General features: G+C 56.0%; 1 protein-coding gene across 1 annotated transcript; it reads right to left on the minus strand.

Annotated features, from left to right (window-relative positions):
- Window positions 1-509: 509 nt before the first annotated feature.
- On the minus strand, window positions 510-26,484 carry LOC105490058 (zeta chain of T cell receptor associated protein kinase 70). Its single transcript, XM_011755315.3, has 14 exons — window positions 26,317-26,484; window positions 25,999-26,077; window positions 14,529-14,951; window positions 13,711-13,871; window positions 5,964-6,102; window positions 5,775-5,862; window positions 5,646-5,692; window positions 5,394-5,445; window positions 4,285-4,477; window positions 3,538-3,744; window positions 2,678-2,870; window positions 2,446-2,586; window positions 2,236-2,348; window positions 510-991 (listed from the first exon to the last, which is right to left on the minus strand). Exons 3-14 carry the CDS (start codon window positions 14,928-14,930, stop codon window positions 868-870), a joined length of 1,860 nt encoding a protein of 619 aa, XP_011753617.1. The 5' UTR covers window positions 14,931-14,951; window positions 25,999-26,077; window positions 26,317-26,484; the 3' UTR covers window positions 510-867.
- Between the last annotated feature and the right edge of the window lie 307 nt (window positions 26,485-26,791).

Below are 26,791 nucleotides of genomic sequence, written 5' to 3' on the forward strand. Positions count from 1 at the left end.
AATTTTTCTTCATTCATTATTTTTTAAAACAATTTAAAAAGAATGTTTGCATTTTGGTATTTTTCAAATTCAGTAATAGTTTATGTGGGAGCTAATACGTGCATCCACCAAGGAAAAACGGTATCTCTCAGGATTTTCGAGGCGCCCCTGGGGTGGTGAAGGCCCCATCGGGATGGGGGAGGGGGGTTAGCATCGGTTAAAATCGCTCCAGGTGATCCGAACGTGCACCCGGCATGGAGCACACCCGTCTCCACACAGGCAGGGGAGCTGGGCTCAGCCGGGCACGCAGCCCTTGGGCCCACACCCACCTGGCCTCAGGTTCCCCACTCCACCCCAGCCCCTCCCTCACATGAAGGTGCCCCTAGGGTGGAGAGTGGGACCCAGCTCCGTCTTCCCAGGGGTCCCTTCCAGGCTCAGTCCACACAAGAACAGTCACCTCCCTGCACTGTTCATAACCCACCCCTCCCCTGGCACCTACCCCCACCCCGGAAAAGATGAGGGCGCTCAGACAAGAGGGAAGTTGAGTTTATTCTGGTTATCTACACCTGACCACCGAGGACACCCAGGCTCCAGGGTCAGGGCCCAGAGGAAGGCGTCCGTGTAAGCAACGCCCTCAGCTCAGGGCCCTCCGGGAGCCACCAGCCCAGGCTGCACAGCCCCAGCCTCCGGGGCCTCCCTGCTCCGCAGCCAGACAGGACAGGGGTCAGGCAGGGGATGCAAGGCCAGCACGGCCTGAGATGCCCCTACCACAGCCCAGCTGTGTGTGGAGACAACCAAGCAGGGCTCAGCCGGGCTGCAGGGCCTGGGGTGGGGCCGAGGCAGGGGAAGAGCCGGCGTGGAGGGCTCCAGGCCCTGGGCAGTGGGAGCTCAGGCACAGGCAGCCTCGGCCTTCTGTGCGCAGCCCGGGGAGCCCTCCGCTTTGCTGGCCAGGCTGTAGTAACAGGCCCGCATGCGCTGCTCCACGGTCAGGAAGTCGGGGCGATCCTCCCACCTGTGGGGGTGGGGTACATCCAGGCTGCTGACCACACCCCCAGGACCCAGCTTCACTACAGGGTGGGCATGCACAGTGCTTGGCTGAGGTAGACTTTCGGGGCTCAGAGAGTCAGCAGGGCTGTTGGGGTGGTGGAGAGGCCTCTGGGGTGTGAGAGCGTTGGGCGATGCCACACAGCCCAAGAGGCAGAGCTGCCCACACACAGGGTGCTGGGATGACCCTCTACTGAGCGTTAACCAGTGAGGACTCAGGGGACTGAGTGGACTTGGTGTCAGAGTGGCAGCTATTGACCATGGGGACCTGGGATACAGAAAGCTAATGCTTTGCGCATGCACCTGGGGCCAGGGTATCAGTGGGCTGGGCGAGGGCTTAGACGAGAGGGAGTGTGAGGCTGGTGAGCAGCAGAAGCCTGGAGCACGGCAGTGGGTCTGGCCAGTGAGGAGCTGCAGTATTAATGGTACTGGGCATGGGGTATCCATGGACTGTGTTGGGGTGCTAGGTGCTAGCCTCTTTGGCTACTGGGGTGTGGTACCCTGGGTGTTTCCTCATGGAGGTCGAATTAACACGTGTCACAGGAGGGTGGACCGGCCAGAGACGGTGTCTATCTGTTGGGCTGCTTGGGTATTTGGGTGTCAGTGTCCTAAGTGCTGGCCGGTGGGGAGTCATGCGTTAGAGTGTCCACACGTTGCATGGGCAGTCTAGGGCGTCCGCTTGTTTGGGTGTGTGTTGCCTGTTGTCTGATGGGAAGTTGGGATATTGATGGTGTTAGGAGTTGAGATGTTTGAAGGTTGGGCTTCCACCAGGCAGAGGTAGGGGCTGGAACAGATGAGAATTTGGTATCTCAGTGCTCGCCTGTCTGGTAGCTGGGTGCTGCGTGCTGGCTGGTGGGGACTGGAGTGTTGGGTACTGGAGAACCATCTCATGCCCTGAGTGTTGGTGTCACAGGTTGAGTAGCAGAGTATGGATGTGTTTGTGTGTTGCAGGGTCCATGTGTTGAGTGATGACTGAGGTTTTAGATGCTGAGGCACAGGCCCACAGGTGGGGTGGCAGGGCAGGGCACACTGGAGCAGGACAGCAAACCCCGGTGTGTCAGAGAGCTGGGGACGGGGGTAGGGGGTGGCTGCAAGGGCCATGAACTGGGTGAAGGGCTTTGGGTGGGATGGCATTATGTCGACATCAACTTATCCGGCACCAGGACGTCCCAGGGGTCAGCCCGGCCGGGTCCTCTCCCCACCGGCACTCACTTGTAGATCCAGCAGTCGCTCATGAGTTCGTACAGTTCAGGCGGACACTCTGATGGGCACTCCATCCGCTTGCCCTGCTCGATGAAGGCCATGACCTCCGGCCCTTTCATCTTCTGCTCAAACCAGGGCCGACACACCTGTGAGTGACCAGGGTCCTCCTCCTCCTCCCCCTCCCCACCGCACCGCCCACCCGCCTCTGCCCTCGCCTGCCTTGTAGGGCTTCTGGCCGTAGGACAAGGCCTCCCACATGGTGACCCCGTAGCTCCAGACATCGCTGCGGCTAGAGAACTTGCGGAAGTTGATGCACTCGGGTGCGTACCACTTGAGCGGCCACTTCCCTGCTGAGCGGGCCTGGGGAGGGGGAGATGCTGCCGGGTCAGGGCTCGGGGACCCTCTACCCACCCAGCCTGTCCACCTGGGCATCACAGGGGCAGAGGCTCACAGTGTAATAACTGTCATCGGCGCCCAGTGCTTTGGAGAGGCCGAAATCGCTGATCTTGGCGTAGTGCCGGTTAACCAGCAGCACGTTGCGGGCCGCCAGGTCACGGTGCACGAAGTTCTTCTCCTCCAGGTACTTCATCCCCATGGACACCTGGTGCAGCAGCTCGGCCACATTGCTCACGGGGATCTCCTCCCTGGGGTGGCGGGGAAGGCGGGGTCAGCTGGGAGACCAGCCAAGTTCCCAGGGGCAAAGCACGCTTCTCTGACCCAGCTGGGCATGAGCCAGGTGACCATGTGTTCAAAAATGCTTATTGAGTACCCGCTGGGGACACAGCGGTGAACAAAACAGGCAAAATGCCTGCCTTCATCCAGTCTCGAGGTTTTAGGGATCACCCACACGCCATGACTCCCAAGTCTAGACCTCTGCCTGCACCCCTGACGTGCTGAGGTCTCACGGGCATCTCAAAGATAATGTGGCCTGATTGTCCCCGTCCCCACGTGCACACCCACGTGGCTCCTCCACTGTCCGCTCCAGCAGCTCCTCTTTCTCTCACACCCAATCCGTCAGCAAACCCTGGCAGGTCTGCCATCAGAATCTCCCCAGAACCCACCGCACTCCTCGCCTCTGCCTCTGCCACCAGGAGGCAGCCACGGCACCACTCACCTGGACCCCCGGGCAGGAACCGTCAGGTCCGCCCAGGCCCTTGTTCCCTCCTCACTGTCTCCCACTGTCTCCTCCTCGCTGCCCCCGAGCCAGGTCCTTCCCACACATGCATGCGTGCGGGTGTGTGTCCACCATGCCCAGGCAGAGCCCGGGCCCCACCCACCCGATGGCTGGGCCCACCCGGTGCTGGTGCTCACTTCTTGCCGGCCAGGAACTTGTGCAGTGGCCCGCTGCCAGCCATCTCCATGACGAGCATGAGGGCCTCAGCCTGGCAGACGCCGATGAGCCGCACGATGTACGGGTTGTCCAGCTGGTGCATGATCTGTGCCTCCCGCATCATCTCCTCCGTGTCCGCCTTCTCCGTGCCCTGCTTCAGCACCTTGATGGCCACGTCAATCTGCTTCCTGCTCGACCCGGCCACGGGAGGCGTGTGGGCAAGGGGCACCGGCCCTGCTCGGCCCCACACCCCCACCCACCCATCTCTCTTCTCCCTTGAGTTGTGCAGTAGACAACTGCGGTCGCCACCCAGGTTGGAACCCAGGCGCTCAATGTCCTTGCGGCCGGGAGCGTCTGCTGAGGACAGCTCCCAGCCGGGTTGCTCACAGGGAACGGCCCATTGCCAAAAGGAATCCAAAGTGACACCCTCCCCAGGGGCAGCCTGTCAGGGGCCAGTGGACTCACGGATCGGGGACCCCACTGCAGCTCCACTGGGTTGGGTAACTGCAGCTCAGCCACCTCCCCCTGCCCAGGCCCACATCCCACCCCCGTCAGGTGTCCCGAGCTCTCTCAGGGAATCCTCCAGCGTGCAATGTCCTGCCCCAGAGTCTGTTTCCCAGGCAAACTGCTGTGAGACAGACATCCCGGCTCCCACCCCACAGCCTAGTGAAGCCGCTCCCCTCTGTCCCCAGGCGGCGGAGGCCCCACCACGGCAGGGGCGGCCATACTTGCGCATGCGGTACACGCCCTGGCGCACTGAGCCAAAGTTGCCGCAGCCAAGTTCAATGTCGGCTATGAGGAGGTTATCGCGCTTCAGGAAGAGCTTCTTGTCCTTGAGCTCCTCTGGGTCGCTGTAGGGGCTCTCATACACGCTGGTGTCCATGGGCATCGGCCGCGGTTTCTCTGGGGACGTTACGCGCGCTGGGCACACACAGCCGTACACTCCCAGGTCAGGGGCAGGGGCGTGGGGAGCAGGGCAGCCTCAGCCCCCACAAGCACCAGCCCCAGACAAGGGTGCCGTCCCTGGAGCATGCACAGGCAGGTGGGTGCCCATGCGTGTTCCTGCACATCCACACGCAGGCACTGGCATACACTCCTGGCCACAGCTGTGGGTGCACCGTGCGGCCACAGGAGGGTGGACTCTAGGGGCGGGTGCATTGGTATCCACGTGGCACCGTTACTGTGCCAGCTGGGGTGTGCATGTGTGTGCATTCGTACGTGTACACCTATGGCCAGACCTGTCCCTGTCCGTGTATGCAGCACACAGCCACATTTACAAGGCCTCTGGAGGTGAGCTTCTGGGTGTACATGTAACTATGTATCTTCTCGGTGCACACATGTGTTCAGGTCTGCACCCACCCATGAGACACAGGAGCACCTGCAGCATTTTAGGAATATGAGCTCTGGGGTCCATCCTGGGTTCACATCCCGCCCCCACCACTGCCCCACATCCCCGTAGACAGAGCCCTCCCTCTCTCATCTGTAAAGTGAGGGTAATCACCATAGTCACTTCATAAGGCATGTCAGGAGGGCTCCGTGGCTCATACACACAGTGACCTCGGAACGTGACTGACACATGGTAGGCACTCAACAAACGTGTGTCTGGGGAGCCCCAGGCGGGGCCAGGTGTGCTCCCTGCACGTCAGTACGCAGTGGGATGTACGTGCACACAGGCAGGCGTGATGGGCATGCGCATGTGTGTCACAGGGGTTAACCAAGCCAACTGCCACAGCCTGGCCCGGCCCACAGCATCCCCGTGAAACCCCACAGCCCTGACAGGGACCCTGCTCTCGGCTTGGCATGAGCCCCAACCCACACCCCACCTCTGCCCGCTCACCTGGCTCAGGGGTGTATCCATCTGAGTTGAGGGTGTCGATCCGTCTCTGAGGCTAAAGGCCACAGAGTCAGCAAGGCCTGAGCTGGGGATGTCCATCCCCTCTCAGGAGACCCATGTCCACCGAGGACTCCCAGAGACAGTGGAGAGACAGCCTCTTCTGCTCCACAGGCACCCCAGCCTCCACCCCAGCCTACCCCACAGCCACCCCCCAGCTCCGTCCCCAAGGCCACACTCCAGGTGCCCCCAACTCACGTGAGTGAACGTGGATGGGTGGGCTGGGAGCGTGGGAGCAGCAGCCCCTGGGGGAGCAGAAGGGCCAGTGAGGGCTGGGGGCCAGGTCTCTGCCGCCCCGCCCACCGCCCGCCCGCCCGCTGCAGGCACCTGAGGCGCTGCTGGCGCTGCTGTTGGGACAGGCCTCCTTCAGGCAGTAGATGAGCCCATCCGCCTTCAGCTTCAGATACTCCACCAGCTGCAGGGAGCAGGCAGCTGGCAGAGGCTCCTCTCCTCCCCAGAGCCCGGCACCCCATCAGAGCACAGCATCTCCCAGAACAAGCTGCACGGGCGGCCTACCTGCCAGAGCGTGTCAAACTTGGTGCCCTCGGGAATGCAGTACTTGCCCGCCTTGTCTTGGCTGATGAGGTAGTGGTACACCGTCTTCCCATAGATGAGGGACAGGGCATACGTGCCCTGCTCCTTCCGCGGCCTCAGCCTGGCAGGGGAAGGGAAGGGATGTAACCCCTAGAGCCACCTGGGGGCCTCCTACCGTGCCCCGGTTCCCCCCACACACACCCTATGGGCTCCATACCCAGGAGCCTTGCAGAGAAGCTGCAGGGACTGGGGAAGCCAGGCCAGGCCCCCATCGCCTCCAGATCTGCTGATGATGGGCTAAGTGGCAGAGGGCGGTGCAGGGGCCATGGCTGTGTTCCCAGGAAAATGCACAGTCCTCCAAGAGCCAACAGATGGCCATTCACGGGGAATACCTGACCACCCACAGTGGACACTCAGCCATGGAGGAGGGGGACACCCATCCACTGGGGAACACCTGGTCCCCCATGGCTGAACACTTGGCCATCCGTGGCCAGACACTTGCCATCCACAGGGAGAGAGCCATCCACAGGCACTCATTGAGGGTACACTTGGCCACACAGTCAGCCAACCATGGGGGGCACTTGGTCTTCTACGACAGACACAGAGCCTTCAACAGGTGGACCTAGCACCATTCTCCTGGGGAGAAAAAGCCTTTTCCACCTAGACACACACAGGTAGGTGAAGCTTCATGACCAGCTCACAGGGCACCCTGTGCAAATCAGAACAAGTCACTTTCTCATCACAAGACTGACCAGTTCCATAACAGATGGACCTTTCCTAGAATGAGACCCTCGATTGCTTTCTGCTGGAATTTTGTCAAAATAAATATATAAATCTTCCATGTCTGTGATGGGAATTGAGCCCCTCAAAGGTGGTGTGTTTGTGGGGTGAGAAACTGTCACCCCATCCCCTCCAGCCCTGAGTACACACACATCCCCCATACACACAGACCAACTTAGTGTCGGACACTGGCACCCTCACATGAAGCCCCACAGTGACACCAGTCAGCATCCCCCACAAAACAGTTTTGTCTGGGGTCACTGGCACAAGCCTCTACTGCAGGATCAAGTGTAGCTTTCCAGTGAGGAGGGAGGGCAGCTGGCCCCAGGGAAGCTGTGGAGGGCAAAAGCAGCCAACTCCTGACCTCAGGGATTACACTGCCCTACAGAAGAGCCCTTGGGATGGCCTGTGAGCTGCACCCTCCAAGGTGCAAATTCTCAGACCGGGCCTGGCCCTGCCTGCGGGTGTTCATTCACTGGACAAGTCTTTACGGACTGTGGACCACAGGCCAGGCACTGTTCTGAGTGCAGGGATACAGCAGTGAGCAAGGCAGCCGTGGGCCCACCTTGCAATGAGGCCCTTCCTTAGGAAATGTCCCCTGAGTGAGGCAGAGAGGTCCAGCTGTGACCATCCCCTCCATTCCTGGACAGCATGTTCCCCAAAGAACAGCGCAGTGAAGGGTGGGGCAGTTCCCAGGCTAGCCCACAACAGTCTGGAGACAACGTGGAGAGATGGGAAATCAAGGCAGGGGGCAATGAGGGCACACAAAAGGGCAAGGAAGAGAAGCCTGCCACAAATTAGGAAACAAACATCCCACAGAGACACGAGGCTGGGATAGCAGATGCAATGCCATCACGTGAAACCCCACAGTGACACCAGTCAACATCTCCCACAAAACATTTCTATTCTGAGTCACTGGCACAAAAGCTCCTGTTAAGTGCAGCTTTCCAGTGAGGAGGGAGGGCTGTTGGCCCTGGGGGTCTCAGAGTTGTGGAAGTCAGAGGCAGTTGGCAGGCTGGCCGGGAGGCGATGGTCTCCAGGGACTGTGAGAAGTGAAAACACCTCCTAAGGGTCACAACCTGAAGTTTAAACTGACAACGGAGACTCGATGCCAAGTCACTCACCAACAAACAGCAAACCTCCCCTCCCATCTCCCCTCCTCTGTCTCTTTCTTTCTTTGTTTTTGTTTTTGTTTTGTTTGTTTGTGTTTTTGAGATGGAGTCTCGCTCTGCTGCCCAGGCTGGAGTACAGTGGCACGATCTCGGCTCACTGCAAACTCTGCCTCCTGGGTTCCTAGTAGCTGGGACTACAGGTGCCTGCCACCACACCCAGCTAATTTTTTGTATTTTTAGTAGAGACGGGGTTTCACCGTGTTAGCCAGAATGGTCTTGATCTCCTGACCTTGTGATCCACCCACCTTGGCCTCCCAAAGTGCTAGGATTACAGGCATGAGCCACCATGTCTGGCCCTCCGTCTGTCTCTTTCATTCTTTCTTCTGGAACTAATAATTTCCTCCCTGTTTATTTAAACTTCCGTGTGGAATATTGGAGACAAACAGCCACAATATTAGGGAGCTCTTCGCATCAATAGGTGGGGTCTCCTCCTCTGTCTCCTGAATCAGGGTTTGACCATGTGCCTTGCTAACAGGACATTAGCAAACATCACACAAGCAGAGACTTGAAAAGTAGTTGAGCATTGAGGTTGGCCTGCCCTCACTTGCTTTTCCTGGCAGCTCTCCAAACACCATGGGAATGAGTCCAAGCTAGCCTGCTAGAGAAGGCCCATGGAGGAGAACCAATGTGCCCCACATGAGTGTCCAATAGCCATTCATGTGAGTGAGGCCATCCCAGAGACCATCCAGCTCCAGCCAATCTTCCAGCTGGCTGTGGCCACATGAGTAAGCTCAAAAACCCAGCAGAAGAGGCACCCAGCTGAACTTAGCCCAAATGACCAAGCAAACCAGCCACATTGCCAAGTAAAACAAGAGTGAATAAATGACTGGTGTTTGTTTGTTTGTTTGTTTGAGACAGAGTTTTGCTCTTGTTGCTCAGGCTGGAGTACAATGGTACGATCTTGGCTTACTGCAACCTCCACCTCCCGGATTCAAGCAATTCTCCTGCCTCAGCCTCCCGAGTAGCTGGGATCACAGGCATTCACCATCATACCCAGCTAATTTTTGCATTTTTAGTAGAGACAAGGTTTCACCATGTGACCAGGCTGGTCTCAAGCTCCTGACCTTAGGTGATCTGCCCTCCTCAGCCTCCCAAAGTGCTGAGATTACAGGTGTGAGCCACCACACCCAGCTGTAAATGACCATTGTTTTAAGCCACTACGTTTCAGGGTGTGAATACAGCACATTGTTACACAGCAAATGCTAACCAATACACTCTTTGGAAAGAGACACGTGAGTTCATAAAGAGCAGCCGTAAATTCCCAGATAATAACCACACAGGCTAATACATTGGTGTTATCACCACATATATTTCAGTACCATAAGTTCTACTTTATTTACAAAAAAAAAAAAAAATGCTAGATAGTGGCAGTTCTTTGTTCTTGCAGTTGGGACTTGCACTTAAGCCAGAAGTACAGGCTAAAAAATCAATTTGTATCTCTGCTCTTAAAATAATATGTAGAACCTTTAAGAGCTGCATCTGTCTCTGGTTCATGATTGTAAAACAAAAGAGCTACCATTTATTTATTAAGATATTGGTTCTAAATTCTTCACATATTTGTCCTATAACCACAGCACTCCCCACAAAGTAGGTAATATTGTTATCTCCATTTTGCAGATGAGGAAACTGAGGCACAAGATTATGTATCTTGCCTAAACTGCAGAGTTGGTAAGAGGTAGGAAGTGGAGCCAGGATTCAAATGCATTTCTGACTGTACAGTTAATTGCTACCTAGAACTAACACCCAGCTCTGTCACAGATTACCTGTGAAACCCTGAATAAACTGCTAATCCTCGCTGGGCTTCGGTTTCCTTATGTATAAAATGAGATAACTGGTCTAAATCATAACTTCTTGACCTGAAACAGGTTCGAAGGATGAGGTTCAGGACCAACCATGATCTTGTATAACTGTCTGCAAAGTCCTTGAGGTGAATATGTTTTGGGGGATTGTGAAAGGGGCAGTCAGTAGGATTCCAAAGAGGTCTGCGCTCCAGGAGAGGATAAGAAATACTTGACAGGCCAGGCGTGGTGGCTCATGCCTGTAATCCCAGCACTTTGGGAGGCCGAGGCGGGTGGATCACCTGAGGCCAGGAGTTTGAGACCAGCCTGGCCAACATGGCAAAAACCTGTCTCTACCAAAAACACAAAAATTAGCTAGGCGTGGTGGTGCACGCCTGTAGTCCCAGCTACTCAGGTAAGCTGAGGCAGGAGAATCACTGAACCCGGGGGACAGAGGTTGCAGTGAGCTGAGATTGCACCAGTGCACTCCAGTCTGGGTGACAGAGCAAGACTCCGTCTCAAAAAAAGAAACACTGGACAATGTACTCTCTTAAAGGCCCTTTCCAGGGCAAGGTTCTTTTCAAGTCAAATCAGCCGATTCCATAAAATGCTGCCAATAACACAGAAACAGGCCAGCGTTGGCAGCACACAGGCTTGGGTACAATTCCATCTGTTCTTCAGCAACTATGAACTGTGCTCAACGGTAAGCATGGTCCTGGTCTTCACTCCAGGCCTGAGTGGCACGTGTCTTTCTCTCACACCCCGAGCCCTGAGAAAGCTGTTATAGACTTCAGGAACCGCAAGAAGAAGCTCTGACAGTTTCTGTCCAAAGCGTGCCTTGCCTAATTTTCCAGGAGCCGGGTTCCTTGTAGCTGCTTCTGGTCTCTTGACATTTACCCAGAATGATCACTGTCCCTCATACCACTGTGCCAGCTGTTTCTGGACCTCACTGCCAGCCATAGGCTCTATGTCATGCCCAGATGCTGGGCATCTCCCCTTCCTAGCCACACCCTCCCACCACCAACGCTGGTCCTATTTGCCTGGGAGACTGCATGCCAGTTTGACATGCGATGCACAGACAGCTGCTTACAGCTGTTGGCCCTGGCTCTCCTGAGACTCCTCTAATCTCAGTAGACTGGTTAACTCTAAGCCTGTCATGAGCTCTGCTGTGTTACACAAAAAGTGTTTGAACTTTTCCTTCGGGCAGTGAAACCTTTGCCACACAATACTGTATATGGAAGCCTAAGATAGCAAACAGATCAAAGCCGAGCTGCTGTTGTCATTCAAGTGGAATGGGGGCCTGAATCCCACCTGCTCAATCCTCCGCTCACTCTCCCACCCCCTAGGATCCTCTGTCACTCTCAGGAGGCTTTAGAGAATCTGGGGGAAATTTTTAAGCCATTACAGTGGCAGAATTATGACCTGTATGTGTGTGTGTGAATGCAGGATGAAGAAGAGAGATGGGGGCGGGGAGGGAAAGAGAATAAGAAAGGAAAACTAAGAAGAGAGGCAGAGACTGCGGGGATGAAAAGCTACATTGGGGATGTAGGGGGAAACCAGAGTAGAAACTCAGATTATAAAATCAAAGACAGATGAATTTACATTTTATGAAGGAGAAAGCAGAGACGGGAGGAAAGAATCAGTTACATCAATAGGAAGGGCTTAGAGCCTTCTTTGTGTCCAGCCTGGGGAGAGCCCCTGGGCTCTCAGGCACCTGCGGTAGCATGTCTGGACGAGGGGGATATGAGCATGTGAGACTTGTGAGCTAATGTTAGTAACCTCTTGGCGAGGGTCACACCTGGGGTGGGGTGATGCAACATCTAGAGAAAGGTGGGTAACACCTGGACCAGCCATCACCATGTACTGCAAGACGGAGCCCTCCAGATGCAGCCCCTGCCCTCAGGCTGACAGTCCAAAAGAAAAGAGAGACAGCCCCCAACACCCATGTTCACAATGCCCATACCTTCACGACAACCCCCTTGGTCCAATCCTACAACCAACCTTTTGCAAAAATGGCTCCCTGCATTCCTCTCCCTTAGGGAGTCCCTTCCCTACAGTGACTTTGGTTTTGGTCGTGTGACTTGCTTTGGCCAATAGGACATCAGTGACATTACAGAAACAAAGGCTTGAACTTGCCCTCTCCTCTCTGACTGATCTTGGGAACCCTGCGCCACCACCACACGAACAAGCCCCAGCTCCTTGCTGGATGATGACTCCACTGGGCCAGCTCATCCCCATCACCCAGGTGACACTGAGCCAATGGCCAGTCATGTGAGTGTAACCATCCCAGCCTATTCAGGACCAGCCTAGATGACCCAAACCAGAACTGCTTAGTTAGCTCACAGAATCGGGAAGAGTGATAACTCATTTTGAGCCAATAAATCTTAGGGCTGTTTGTTACGTAGCAAAAGCTAACTGATACAAATGCAAAGGTTTCGTCTTAGAGAAAACAGCCCTGTCCTGAGCTGTTCAGAAGTTGTGCCATTATCTGCAACATGTATCTAAGAACTCCCTCAGAAGCCTTGGAAACTCCCCTCCAATTTACAGCCTAAATCTGAATCTGTATGGTAGGGTAAAAAGAGTTGTTTTATCAGTCCACAACAGAATCTTGGAGAGGGAGCTGCATCTTGCGAAGAAGCCTGCAGGCAATCTACAGAAACTTCACATGGGTGAGGAAAATCAAGGGATGTGGTCATTTCCTCCAAGTGGGTTGACCTCAGGAGAGGAAACAGCCCTGGGGGAAGCAGGTGACCCGAGGGATCTGCCGGGCAGGGGCTCGGGCCAAGAAGCACTCACGAGAAGGAAGGCCCAGGAATTGTCCCCACAGATTTCTTGGGGGAAAACACTGGGCTTCCTGAGGTCATGGGAAAGAGGCAGCACCAGTTTCTCTGTATTCTGAGGCCGGAGTGACCTCAGCTGCACCTGGACACCATCTGTTATAGAAAAGATCCCGTGTCCAAACCAGAAAGCAACAGCCCCAGCAGGGCTGTCGAACACTCAGAGTTTTGAAAAGAGCTTTTGAGAGATTTTTTTCACATTAACAAATTCACAAACAGCCACACGGCCTCAGCTGCGGCTCAGACACGCACGTTCACCCACATATAAAAGCTAACATTTACCACATTTTTCCTATGTCAGTTACCATCCTCTCGCTTCACACGTACTAATTCATGTAATCCTCCTAGAGGACCCCGGGGGGAGGTACCGCTGTCAACCACAGGACAGTTAAAGGGGGCTGCTTCATCACTCTCCCGGGGATCCCATCTCACTTGGGGGAAAAGCTGAAGTCCCTGCCCTGCCCATCACCTCCTCCCATTCTCCCCCTCACTCACGCAGCTCCAGGCACATGGCAATGTTTCCGGAACACACCAGGTGGACTCCTGCTTCCTGATCTTTGCACCAGCCATTGCTTTTCCAGGAACACCCTTCCCCTTGAAAGCTGCACAGCTCACTCCTCAGCTTCTTTCCCTTACTCAAAAGCCACCTTCTCAGGAAGGCCTCTTCCGACCACCTAATCTCAAATTGCGACCCCTCCCCACCTGCACACATGGCACTGACTACCATCTGACAGGGTCTCTATTTTATTGATTCCTTTTCTTGTCCACCTGCCCCATGAAGCCAGGCACTGTGTCTGTCTGGCTCATCGCCATGTCCTCAGTGCCTGATACACAGTAGGTAGGCAGTAAATATTTGTTGATTGAAGGAGGGGAAACAGGCAGACAAACAAGGTCTGCTACTTGCCCAAGGGCCACAGCCAGCAGGTGGCAGAAGCGGGATTCCAAGCCAGGCCAAGGGACCCACTCTGGAGGCTTTCCTGGTTACTGCCTCTACCTCCCCATGCACAAGCTCCTTTGCACATCAGAAACGCACAACCCACTTGCACAGGGAGCACAGGCACACCCTCACGGCCCGCCTGCACGCTCACGTCTGCCCCAGTCCCCAGGATCCCTGCCAACGAGCCCCAGTCCTCACCACACCCAAACCCCGGGCCCCACATACAGGAACTTGCCGTCGGTCTGGGTCCCAGAGTAAAGTTTGCGCTCGGCCTCCTCACGCGTCAGGCTGCTGTGGTACCAGGGCATCCGCTCGTGGGCCGTCGTAGCAATAAGTTTCTCCACCTGCGGTGCCTGGCTGATGATGGCCTGCTCCAGGGCCTCGCCCTATAAAAGGAGAGTCAAGAAGGTCTGTAGGTGCGGCCAAGTGCTCGCCACAGGAACCCCCTTCCAGGAGCCCCGTCCCAGAGGACTCCCCACCCCACCTCACCCAGGCGTCCCTAGCGCGTGTTATGCAGGTTGTCGAGGACCACTTCCTTGCCACCTCCATGGTCCCCTCCCCAGTCCAGCTAGGGAGGAACCACCCCCACCTTCCAGCACGGCCCCAAGCGTATCTCCAGCTTGAAGATCTAATTCAGGTGGTTGTGCACGGTGGCGTCACTCAGGCTGTGCAAGACTACGGCCCATCTTCCCGGACAGCCGCCCTACCCTAAGGGCTCACCCTGGCCCCACGCACCCTCCTCCCAGCCCCGCCCCCAGTCCAAGCCTCGCCTTCGCCTGGCCCAGTGCATCCCTCCACCTTCCCATCTGGCACAGTAGCGCACCATAGCATCGCTCAGCCTGCGGAAGGCGACCGCCACCACGGAGCCCCTACCTCTGAGGCCTCCTTTCAGGTTCTTCCCCAACCAGTGCCCCACCTCTCCAGCTTCCAAAGGGGACTGAATGGGGAAGACGACCTTTTCCTCCCTCCTATCCCCCAAAACCCCGGACTGCCCCCCTCGGGCCACGCCTCTCCAGACCCCGCGCCCCAGGCCGCGCTCTCACCTCCAGCTTCCAGGTCTGGCGCACGTAGTCGCGCACCATGGCGTCGCGCAGGCAGTCGAAGACGCCCGGCTGCGGCTCCAGGCCCGATGGTCGGTTGCACGGCTTACGCAGGTTGCAGGGCAGCCCGTCGGGGTCGCGCGAGTAGAACTCGCAGAGCTCGGCCGGTCCGCAGTGAGCCTTGCCGCCCGCGATGGCGTAGGTGCCGTTGAGCTGGCGCTCGATGGGAAAGTGGTGGAAGCGCACGTCGTGCACGAGCGACAGCACATAGCCGCCCAGCGAGCGCAGGCACTGGCGCAGCAGGAAGAGCCCGTCCGCCATGCCCGCCAGCTTCAGGTGCTCCTCGGCCTCGGAGCGCGAGATGCTGCCGTAGAAGAAGGGCAGGTGCGCCGCGGGGTCTGGCATCGCCCCTGGGCCTCCCCAAACCTGCGGATTCACAGAGGGTCGGAGGCACATCAGGGCCTTCCTGAACCCGGTGCGTGGGGCCCAGAGACGGCGCAAGAGACTCCGCGTGGAGGGCATCAGTGCCGCAGGCTGAGCGCGCCAAGGGGGCAGAGCCTGCTCTGTGCCCGTCAACCTGGAGAGAAGCCGCAGCCTGCTGGGCACAGATCCAGAAGTCCCAACCCCCACCCCCCTCTGACTTTCCGGAGACATTATGTGGACACTCAAGCACGCCAACTGGTCCCCAAGCACCAACACCGGTACCCATCCCTTCGTGTCCCAACTACGTGCTGAATTCTTGTGTTTCAGGCCCAGTGCTGGGGATATGCACGCTGGAGGCAGACACGGTCCCACCCCGCCCTCGGGAACGCAACGCTCTATGGAGAGAGAGCCGTGAGATAAACTGAGAAAGAAACAAAAACAATCATTACAGACTGAGGTCCGCATTACAAAGGAAATAAGTGGAGTGACATTAAGAGAGAGAGGAGGTGGCTCTCGCTAGGACGGTCACCTTCTCCGAGGAGCTAGCATTTGAGTGGAGATCTGAAGGAGGAGCCAACTTTTCAACAAGCGCGCGGGACAGCGCATCAGGCAGAGGGGACGGCATGCACAGAAGCCCCGAGGCCGCACCCAGCTTTGTTCACCCAAGGGCCCTACCTCTCAGCCTCCCGTGTCCCTTCCACTGACCCTTTCCCCTCGGCCTTAGCAGGCCCCCCTCGCCTTGCCCTCTGCCTTCCTTGGCAAGTTTCTACGGAGCATATGCTAATTTGAATATCCATCCCTAGGGGACTGGTTAAATACATTAGGGTTTAATCTCAAAGTGAACTTTGATACAGCTATTAAACAAAACGTGAACTTTGATACAGCTATTAAACAAAACGTGTGATTGAGGGGAGGAGGAATTAAGGCTATTTAGACAGATGGACATCTGGTAAGGCAGATAACTTAAAATTGCCTGCCCTCACCTTTCTGGGGTGATGGTGACGTCCTGTATATTCACAGGGCTTGGGTTACACAAGTGTTTGATCTTGCCACAACTAAGAGAACCTACACTTAAGATGTGTTCATTTAATTGTATTTGCCTCCCTCAATTAAAAAAGAAACATAAAATATTGACCCCGAGGTAACAATCTGCGTGCAGAAATGTTTAGGAGTGATGGGAACTGAGGACTGTAATCTAGTTTGAGAGCACCCCCCAAAATAACACTGATGGACGGACACACAGAGCGAGAGGGACGGATAAAAGGTTAGACAGCCAGAGGGACACAGTTGACTCCTGTTGTTCTCCACAGTTCTGTAAAGTCAACGCAAACACTGAACTAGCAAATAGAGAACTATCCGTCCTAGGGGAAATGTAGAGTTAGATTCCTAGGAGCCTCTGTTTACATTTTCATCAACTGATCAAGACATAACCTTGTTTTTTTGCGAGTTTCTGCTTAAAGGCACCTTATTTAATATACCTGGTTGATTCACTAACATTGAACACTTAGCCAACAGCACTATAACGATAAGCTTATCTGACATGTTTTCTCCGTAAGGCACATACAGCCTTCTGGCCCTTAGGAATGCTAGACAGCATTTCGGCACTATGGTTAGGGGCCACATTAACCAGTGAAATCACCAACAAAAAGCACAAACATTCAAAATATGTGAGGCCGGGTGCGGCGGCTCATGCCTGTCATCCAGCACTTTGGGAGGCTGAGGCGGGTGGATCACTTGAGGTCAGGAGTTCGAGACAAGCCTGGCTAACATGGTGAAACCCTGTCTCCACTAAAAATACAAAACATTAGCCAGAGGTGGTGGCAGGCACCTGTAATCCCAGCTCCTTGGGACGCTGAGGCAGGAGAACCTCTTGAACCCAGGAGGTGGAGGTTGAAATGAGCCGAGATCAGGCCACTGCACTCCAGCCTGGGCAACAAGCGCGAAACTCTGTCTTTAAAAAGATAAAATAGGCCAGGCACGGAGGCTCACACCTGTAATCCCAGCACTTTGGGAGGCCAAGGCGGGTGGATCACAAGGTCAGGCGTTGGAGACCATCCTGGCCAACATAGTGAAACTCCGTCTCTACTAAAAATACAAAAAATTAGCCGGGCGTGGTGGCGGGCACGTGTAATCCCAGCTACTCAGGAGGCTGAAGCAGAATTGCTTGAACCTGGGAGGCAGAGGGTTGCAGTGAGCCGAGAACGTGCCACTGCCACTGCACTCCAGCCCAGGCGACAGTGTGAGACTCCAATCTCAAAAAAACAAAACAAAAAAAAAAAACACACACACACACACACACAAAAACACACATAAAATATAAAAACAAAATATGTGGCACCACCAAATAGAACATGAAAAAGATTAGCCAGCTGCGGTGGCTTACACCTCTAATCCCAGCACTTTGGGAGGCCGAGGCGGGCAGATCACAAGGTCAGGAGATGGAGACCATTCTGGCTAACACGGTGAAACCCTGTCTCTACTAAAAATACAAAAAAAAAAAAAAAAATCAGCCAGGCGTGGTGGCGGGCACCTGTAGTCCCAGCTACTTGGGAGGCTGAGGCAGGAGAATGGTGTAAACCCAGGAGGTGGAGCTTGCAGTGAGCTGAGATCACGCCATTGCACTCCAGCCTGGGTGACAGAGCGAGACTCCATCTCAAAAAGAAAAAAAAGAAAAAAAAAGAACATGAAAAAGACACTTGTCTGACGCATGAGAGCATTTGCCTTGTGCATCCTCAGTGGGAACATATGTGTCGAGTGACTCATATTTTTGCCACTCTGTATGTCTGAGAATGACCACAAAAGTGCCACGTTGGTTTTAGGGTTTCAAATAACTGTTAACAAGTAGGAGAATTCACAAATAAGAACTTCACAAACAGTGTTGATCAACCGTATGTGATAAAACAATTATAGCAAATCATTAACTGTTGAATCTAGCAGGTGAGTTATTGGTGTACAGTTAATTCTATTTTCTGCATATTGGTAAGTTTTCATAGAATGTTGGGAAAAAATACCTCTCCATAGCGGTTATGAGGTGTTTCTCTACTAAGAGGGGTCCAGCAAGGCTACTCAGGCATAAGTTTGCACTGGAGAAGTGACCTTGGGTGCCCTTCTTAGTTATGCAAATGGAACCAAGGGGTAAAATGAATGCTTTTGTGAATCAGGAGAGGCTCCCTCTGCCCGGGGTGTCCAGGGATGGGCTCTGGAGCTGAAAGGAAGGTACTGGAATGGGAATCAGGTGAGGTCTGGGTCAGAGTAGCTGGAGGAGGGGCCAGGATCTGCATTGTAACCCGATTAATTGTGATGGTGAGGTTGGGAGGGCCAAGCTTGAGGGGGGTCCTGGATGGCCCAACAGTTACAGACAGGTGGGTGTTCCAAAGATTCATAAGAGACTGCATTTGTGGCTCCACCTGGAGAAACAGGTCACCATTCCACAAGAGTGTTTTTAAAAAGTCACGAAGTGGCTGGGTGAAGTGGCTCACGCTTGTAATCCCAGCACTTTGGGAGACCAAGGCGGGTGGATCACATGGGGCCAGTAGTTTGAGACCAGCCTGGCCAACATGGTGAAACCCCGTCTCCATTAAAATACAAAAATTAAGGGCAGGGTATGGTGGCTCACACCTGTAATCCCAGCACTATGGGAGGCTGAGGCGAGCGGATCACGAGGTCAGGAGATCAAGACCATCCTGGCTAACACAGTGAAACCCTGTCTCTACTAAAAAAAAAAAAAAGAAATTAGCCAGGCGTGGTGGCGGGCGCCTGTATTCCCAGCTATTCAGGAGGCTGAGGCAGGAGAAAGGCGTGAACCCGGGAGGCAGAGCTTGCAGCCAAGATAGTGCCACTGCACTCCAGCCTGGGTGACAGAGCGAGACTCCATCTCAAATAAATAAATAAATTAAATACAAAAATTAACCAGGCGTGGTGGCGGGCACCACGCTACTCAGTCCCAGCTACTCAGGAGGTTGAGTCAGGAGAATCACGTGAACCCAGGAGGTGGAGGTTGCAGTGAGCTGAGATCATACTACCTCACTCCGGCCTGGGCAACAGAGCAAAACTCCATCTCAAAAAAAGAAAAAAAAAGTCATGAGGGCTCCTAGGTATTCACTCTAAATAAATGGAAATTTGCATTCACACAAAAACCTACCCAGGAACCTTTATAGCAGTTCTAGCCACAATTGCCAAAAATTAGGAATAACTTAAATGTTTCCCAGCAGATGAATGAGATACACCGTGGGACATGCCTACCGTGGAATTCTACTGGCAATATGTGGAACGACATACGGAGACACACGATTCCACAGATACATCGCAAAGGCCTCTGGCTGTGTGAGAGAAGCCAAGCTCCAAGGGCTACAAACTGTGATTCCACACACAACTGCAGGGATAGAAAATGCGCCAGGGGTTGCTGGGTGCTGGGGGTTAGGGAAGGAGTGATGACAGAGGGCAGGAGGAAATTTGGGGGAACAGTCTGTATTTTGATTGATGTGGTAGTCTCTGGGCTGTACGCATTTGTCAAATCTCAGAATTTTTCACTAAAATGATATAAAAATTTTATTGTATGTAACTTATACCCCAAATTTTGATTAAGGGGGGAAAGGAATTGGAAGATACAAACACAATGGACACTAAAAATGCTAATGAAAATAGGAAAAGTGATTAAGGGCTGTCTACACTCCCGTCCCTATGTCCCTGACTCCCAGCCTTCTCAGCCAGACCCACGGTCTGCGCCCACCCCCTAGGCTGTTCTCCAGCACTGATAGCACCCCTGGCAGTCTGTGTGCACCAGACAAGCACTCTGTGACCTCCTCAATCCTGGGTCCCCTGAGTGGCCGACACCAATGACTCCTCCCTCCTGCCTGAGCCTCATAGACCTCTCTGGTCCTTCACAACCCCGTGGCTTGCCTCCACCCTCTGACCATCCTGCTCACTGTCCCCTTACTTGGGTCATCCTGTCAGTAGCCATACATGCTGCCACACCCACCTCTCCCGGAGCCCAGATCTCTCGCCTGACTGAGGTCGGTTGGTGCTGGCATCATTTCCTTTGATCTCCACCAACTGTTTCCATTAATACAACCAACTAAGATCCAGATGGCACGCTCATGCTGCCTGTAGCTGGCTGAACCCCACAGTCCATTTCCACAGAGCTGAGCTCCACAGTCTGCAAGTTGCTCCTTGGCAATTCTTCCCCCAGGCCTCCCTTGCTCAAGACCCTACTGTCTACTGCATTGGATCTCCCCAGCCCGCTGCCCCAGCTGAGCTATGCTACTTGCTTTCCTTCAAAGGACGTTCATACTTTTATCCACACAGCACCCTCCACCTAGTGCACCCTTCCGTCTCCCCTCCGTCTTCTCCAGCCCAGCCAGCCCTTCCTTGAAGACTCCTAGAGTCACTCCCACAAAGCATGAGGATGCAGGATGAGGCAACAAACTGAGGGCTTGTCCAAGGACCATGGGTGCAGGGTAGCAAAGCTGGTCTCTGGGGCCGGAAGCTGTGGCAGGAAACTGTCGCCAACACAGTTTGAGAAGCTCCTCCCCACGTGGCCACAGGTGCAGCCTGGGTAGCTGGAAGCAGGTTAGGGCAGAAGAGGAGATGAGGGAGGCTCAGCGCCCAGCCCAGGGCTGCCATCCGTGACCTGAGGCTAAGGAGTCCCAGAGGCAGGCTCTCTTCCTGTGCATCTCGGCTGCATCCCAGCGTCGCTGTCCCACGGCCCACGAGGACAACCGTAATCACAAGCACCACCCATAGCAGGCAGGTCGGGTGGTGGGCGGCTCCTCTTCCACCCCTGGGGCCTTTCTGGACTGTCCTCACTAGTAAAACATGGGGCCCAAGTTCCCAGGGACCCCATGGCCAGAGATGCTGGGGAGGCCAGAGAAGGTGGGCAGAGGTGGCAGAGATGAAAAGTCCGGGGGCAAGAGGGGAGAGCATTTGCCACGCAGTGGTTAGCCAGAGTGTCTGCTGTCAGTGAGCTGCACCGATCTACAGCTCCCCGGGATGACCCCAGACCCCAGGCAGGGGATCAGATGTTTCTGTTCTCAGCTGTGTCCCTGCAGACTCGCGGCCCTCCCAGGAGTCACCCACCCTGAGACCCACCCTGGCCCTCGTCCTGCCTGGGCCACCCCAACGGGCAGGACTTGGGTTAGGAGCCCCACCCTCAGTCCCCAGTGAACCTGTTCATCCCCCAAGCCTGGCCTACGGTTCTCCCTAGGCTGACCCCAGCCAGCTTCCTCTTGAGCTCACAGTTCAGAGATCCTAGTTTGGCCTTCCCAGAGCTTACAGCCCCAGGATCCCAGCAGAAAGATCACAGCAGAGCAGCCACGGGGCACCTGCCCCACGCTCACAGCCCAGGCCCTGAGAGGACGATGGGAGGAAGCCTTGGAGCCTGGTCGGAAGGACCTGCCTGGAACCCCACCATTCACCCGGCCTCCTTGAGTAAAGGCCTGGAACCCCACCATTCACCCGGCCTCCTGGGGCAAAGGCCTGGAACCCCACCATTCACCCGGCCTCCTGGGGCAAAGGCCTGGAACCCCCCATTCACCCGGCCTCCTTGAGTAAAGGCCTGGAACCCCCCATTCACCCGGCCTCCTGGGGTAGAGTCCTGGAACCCCCCCATTCACCCGGCCTCCTGGGGTAGAGTCCTGGAACCCCCCCATTCACCCGGCCTCCCGGGGTAGAGTCCTGGAACCCCCCATTCACCTGGCCTCTGGGGTAAAGGCCTGGAACCCCCCATTCACCCGGCCTCCTGGGGTAAAGGCCTGGCACCCCACCATTCACCCGGCCTCCTGGGGTAAAGGCCTGGAACCCCCCATTCACCCGGCCTCCTGGGGTAGAGTCCTGGAACCCCCCATTCACCCAGCCTCCTGGGGTAAAGGCCTGGAACCCCACCATTCACCCGGCCTCTGGGGTAAAGGCCTGGAACCCCACCATTCACCCGGCCTCCTGGGGTAAAGGCCTGGAACCCCCCATTCACCCGGCCTCCTGGGGTAGAGTCCTGGAACCCCCCATTCACCCAGCCTCCTGGGGTAAAGGCCTGGAACCCCACCATTCACCCGGCCTCTGGGGTAAAGGCCTGGAACCCCACCATTCACCCGGCCTCTGGGGTAAAGGCCTGGAACCCCACCATTCACCCAGCCTCCTGGGGTAAAGGCCTGGCACCCCCCATTCACCCGGCCTCCTGGGGTAAAGGCCTGGAACCCCACCATTCACCGGGCCTCCTGGGGTAAAGGCAGTGCTAGATTACAGCTGTTGCGGAGAGATTAGATTCCCCAAACATGCTTCAAAGGAAAAAAGAGTCAAGGGGTCAAATACAGTTTCAAATGCTGTGAAAAGCACATTAAAGGCTCCGAGAAGACCACGTGGAAGGACCCCTTTCAGCGTCACTTAATTCCCACACCTATTCAACAAAGCCGTGAAGGTCTAGTGTTTCACAGGACATTCTCTGGGCATCAAAAGCCCCCATTACATGCCCATCGTCAGAGCAGAGCTATCACGCCAAAGCCACAGGACCTGGTGGGAGCGGGCAGGAGCAGCACGAGCTCCATATGTCCCCTCAGCCAGAGGCTCCACGTCCCGCCAGCCAGAGGCTCCACCTGTCCCCCCAGCCAGAGGCTCCGCATGTCCCCCCAGCCAGAGGCTCCGCGTGTCCCCCCAGCCAGAGGCTTGACATGTCCCCACCCAAGGCACTGCTGGAACGGGGCCCCGGCCCCCTACTGCCCCCACCTCCTCCTACTGCCCCCCTACCATGCTGTTCCTGGCTCTCTCTCTCTGAACCCCCAGTCCTCGCCTGAGACCCTAAGTCCCTCTGAAGCCGTGTTTCCTGCTCCTTAATCCCCAAGATGTGCTTGGGCTGCCTGTGCCTACCAACAGAGGCAGCATAGGCACTGGTCATCAGCAGATGCCAGCTTGGAACCATAAGCCACACAGCAGCAGTTAGCCATGGCGACAGGCTCCTCCTTCATATGTCTTTCCTGACTGCAGGGATCGGATTCAAACCATGGGATCGTGGAGCCACCACATGGTCACGGTGCAGCCTGAGCAGCGAGTGAAGCTCGCCAGACCTCTGGAAAGCAGGGCCAGCGAAGGTGCCCAGCCTGGGGCTGCAGGGACTCCCTGGGGTGAGACTTGCTGGCCCCCCGTCATGCCATCACATCCTCCTCTTCTCTGCTGGAAGCCCTCTAGCCCTCTAGGCTTTCACCCACCTCACTTGGGGTGAAAATGCAAGTCCTCAGGGTGGCCCCCAAGGCCCTTCATGATGCCCGTCACCCCCCGTCACCCGCTCCCCTCCAGTCACACGGGCATCCTCGTGTTATTCCTTCAGGTTCCTTGGACAAACCAGGCATGGTGCAGCCTCGGGGCCTTTGTACTGTCTGTTCCCTCTGCCTGGACACTCTTCCCCCAACACCTTCCACTTTATTCAGGTCTCTGCCTAAGTCACCTCCTCCAGGAGGCCTTCCCTGACCTCCCTCTCTAAAATAGCCTCTCCTCTCTCTAGACCTGACCCAACTTTATGGTTCTTCACCACCTAAAAGATGACATTGTATCAACTTGGTGACACAGTACCTTCGTCCCTGCCAGAATGTAAGCACCACGGGAGTGGAGACTGTCTCGTTCCCCTACCTATACCAGCACGGCACAGAGTAGGTGCTCAATATACCAGGTACCTACAAAGGTCTGCAGTCCGCTGGGGGGGGTGGGGACGCCTCTGAACACCCGTGGAACCTGACACCTGGGGAGGGGTGAGGGCTACAGGGGCTTCCTTGGGTGGGGGACGGTGGACCTAGGGACTTCCTCCACTGACCCACGGTGGGAGAGGAAGGGCCCGTCCTGAGGATCCTGGCCACCAGCTGTTCCCTCAGCCCAGAACAGCGCTGCATCCTTCTCCTGGGCCTCAGGCTTCAGGCCTCCTCCGTTGTCCCATCCTCCCAGAAGCATCCCATGGGCCCCGCCCCCTCCCCAGCCTGGGTCAGGCACCTCCCCTAGGCTTCCAGGGTCCCCATCCTGCTGCATCACAGTCCTGATGGCCTCTGTCTCTGCTCCTCGGTCCGTAACCAGGCTGAGCTCCCCGAGGCAGGGCCCACGGCTCTTGTCTTGTTTTCTATGGAAGCTCCTGCTTCCTCCCAACAAATGTTTGTCAAGTGTGTAAGGACAAAAACAACAGCCTCTGTGCTGGGGACGGCCTAGCCCTTCACGAGCATTAGTCATTTAGTCTAATTCTCACCACAACTCCATTTGGTGGGGACTGTTATCCCACTCCTCAGCTAAAGAAACTGAGGCTCAGAGAGGTCAATGTCACGCTCGGAACATGCAGCCTGCAAGGGGCTGCCACGATTGGAACCCAGGTGTGTCCAACGCAGCAGGCAGCACTAACCTCTCCAGCAAATGGCTATCAGGAGACCCTGGAGAGCCGGGCTGGGGCGGGGTCAGGGTCAGATTCCCAAACCCAGCAGACTCTCTAAGTGTCTGTGGATTGAACAACGCCCCTCCACCGCCCCTCCAGGGAGGCCCCCAACTCCGCCCTCCACTGCCTGTGTGACCTCAGCAACCAGCGGTCCCTCTCTGGGCCTCAGGCTCTGTGACTGTAAAAGGGAGTCGGGAAAAGGCGGGGTGAGTCGGGAGGATAGGGGCTGAAAGAGACGAGGGGACAGCGTGGGACTGTGCTGGGCCTTGTAGGCTGTTCACAGGATTCCTGTCCTGGACCTGTTAGATGCCAGTAACACCCGCTGGGTCAAAACCCAAACCGTCTCCGGGCACTATCAACTGTCCTGGGGGGATGGGAGGAGGCAAAATTGGCTTTGATGAGAACGGCTGCCTTAACCCTGTACCTTGGGGTGGGGCAGGGAATGGTCAGCACGGGATGGTCTAGGTGCTGCAGCCCCAGAGAATATATAGGAACTGTGGAGTCCAGAGCCCAAGGCCACCCAGGGCTAGTGAGGATAATGAGGGTTTTAGCGAGACGTTTCTCCACACCTGTATGTGCCAGGCACTGTGGATACAGTCAGTCTCTTTATCCTCCCGAGAGCCCTGGGAGGGAAGCACAGAGATGCGGTGACTGGGAGGGAAGCACAGAGAGTTGCGGTGACTGGTCCACTCACACAGCTGGTGAGTGGCAGAGCCAGAATGTGAAGCCAGGCCCCCAGGCTCCAGAGTGTGCACATCAACACCCCCGCCAACACTGCCAGGGCAGCGGGGCTGAGGCTGGAGGGCCAGTGAGAAGAGGGAAAGCAAGCTCCGGATTCAGCAGGAGGCACCTTCACAGGGGGCACCTTAGGAGTCCCTGACCCTGATCTCTCAGCAAGGCATTATTAAGCACCTCCTGTCTGCCTGCTGTTCTAACCAAGACGAGAATCATGAATCATCTCGAGCTGCTCCCCTCATGAACCCCTGTTCTTCCTGTCGGGGATCCTTCCTACCCGGGACACGTTTCCCAGCCTCTCGTCAACAGTCAGGAACCAAGCACCTGCCAGGTGCCCATATCTGCATGTGCATTTAACAGATGCACAAACTGAGGTCAGAGAGGCCGAGCAACTTGCCAAGAACAAACAGTACTTAAGCAGAACCCGGGGTTTTGCTCTTTCTCTCCCCAGGTCTTCCTCTAACCTGAGCTCGGCTACAAGTGGCTCAAGCCTGCCCTGGACCCCTCACAGGAATGACAGCATTCTGCTGATGGAGCTCACAGCCCTGGTGAACAGCCCCCTTATCTTCACAGGGCCTGGGGACTACAGTGCACTTGCACTTTCTCTGGAGCTTTCTCTGCTTCCGGGAGCCAAGGATGCAGCCAGACAGGGCCCAGCAGGAGCCCAGGAACCAAGCAGGCCTCGCTGTGTCCCCTGAACAGCCCGGCTTGGCCAAGCCTCTGGAGGGGGAGCTGCTTCCCTCAGCATGGCCACACGCCCTGTCTGCCTCTATCTCCAGCCGGTCACCACCCAGCCCAGTCCTCCAGCCCTCCTGGTCCTCCCAGCAGCCTCCTGACTCCCGGTTAATATTCTTTCCTCCTCCTCCAGACACAGCCCACCATGCAGACGGTGGCCAGGTGCCACTCCACCCAGGCACCACTTACCTGGGGACGTACAGGTGGATGTCCAGGCAGACAGGCCACTTGTGGGGTCTCTGGTCCCAACGCCAACGGAGAGCCGGTTCTGGGTGAAGAATCAGGACTTACAAAGCCAGTCTGGATTTCCCTGCAGGCCGAGCCCCCAGCCTGAGAGGGAGGCCCTGCCGCTCACACTCTCCACACACACTCTGGGGGAGGACGTCACACCCCGCCAGGGTTTCTCACTCATGGATGGGGTGTTCACCCTCTGCCAGGTCTCCCAGAGCCCCCTGGGGTGGCCCTGGTGGCAGGACACGGGCAGACGGCCCGAGGACAGTCACTCACCTGAATGCCCCAGCAGCAGCTCTGAGGCCCACGGTGGGCCAGGCCTGGCCGGAAGGCCTGGTGTCTGCTGAGCTCCAGCAAGCAGGCTTGTCTGAAACTAACCTATTTCCTGGATGCGAAGACAGGAAAGGGGGCTGTGTTTGATGTTTACATCAAAGTCACAAAGTGCTGTGCTCAAGGAAAATCACAGGCCACGTGCGCCAGGGAGGAAGCGGGCATTTCCGGGGCCCAGCACTGCCTGCCCAGCTGCAGGATGGGACTGAGAGATGGGGATGAGGCTAAGCAAAGGCAGGGGTCAGGAAGGACGACTCCAGCAGGACTCGCCAGACGGAAGGAAGCCTGCGTGCCTGGAACGGGAGGGTAGGCAGCAGTGGTGGGAGGGAGAGGAGTCCCAGGGCTCACGGAAACTAGAATGCCCCATTTTCCCCTCAAAGGGGCACTGCCCCGGGGCCTGCACCAGCCAGACGACCCAGAG

The sequence above is a fragment of the Macaca nemestrina genome, chromosome 13 (assembly GCF_043159975.1).
Source record: "Macaca nemestrina isolate mMacNem1 chromosome 13, mMacNem.hap1, whole genome shotgun sequence".
In the NCBI taxonomy this organism is placed as follows: Eukaryota; Metazoa; Chordata; class Mammalia; order Primates; family Cercopithecidae; genus Macaca; species Macaca nemestrina.

Excerpts from the sequence above, each read along its gene's own strand:
- LOC105490058 (XM_011755315.3), bottom strand. The coding sequence starts at position 14,930 with ATGCCAGACCCCGCGGCGCACCTGCCCTTCTTCTACGGCAGCATCTCG. Across the intron at positions 5,863-5,963 it reads AGTTTGACACGCTCTGGCAG|CTGGTGGAGTATCTGAAGCT; the intron begins GTAGGCCGCCCG and ends TGCTCCCTGCAG. Across the intron at positions 4,478-5,393 it reads TGGATACACCCCTGAGCCAG|CGCGCGTAACGTCCCCAGAG; the intron begins GTGAGCGGGCAG and ends GTGTGTGCCCAG.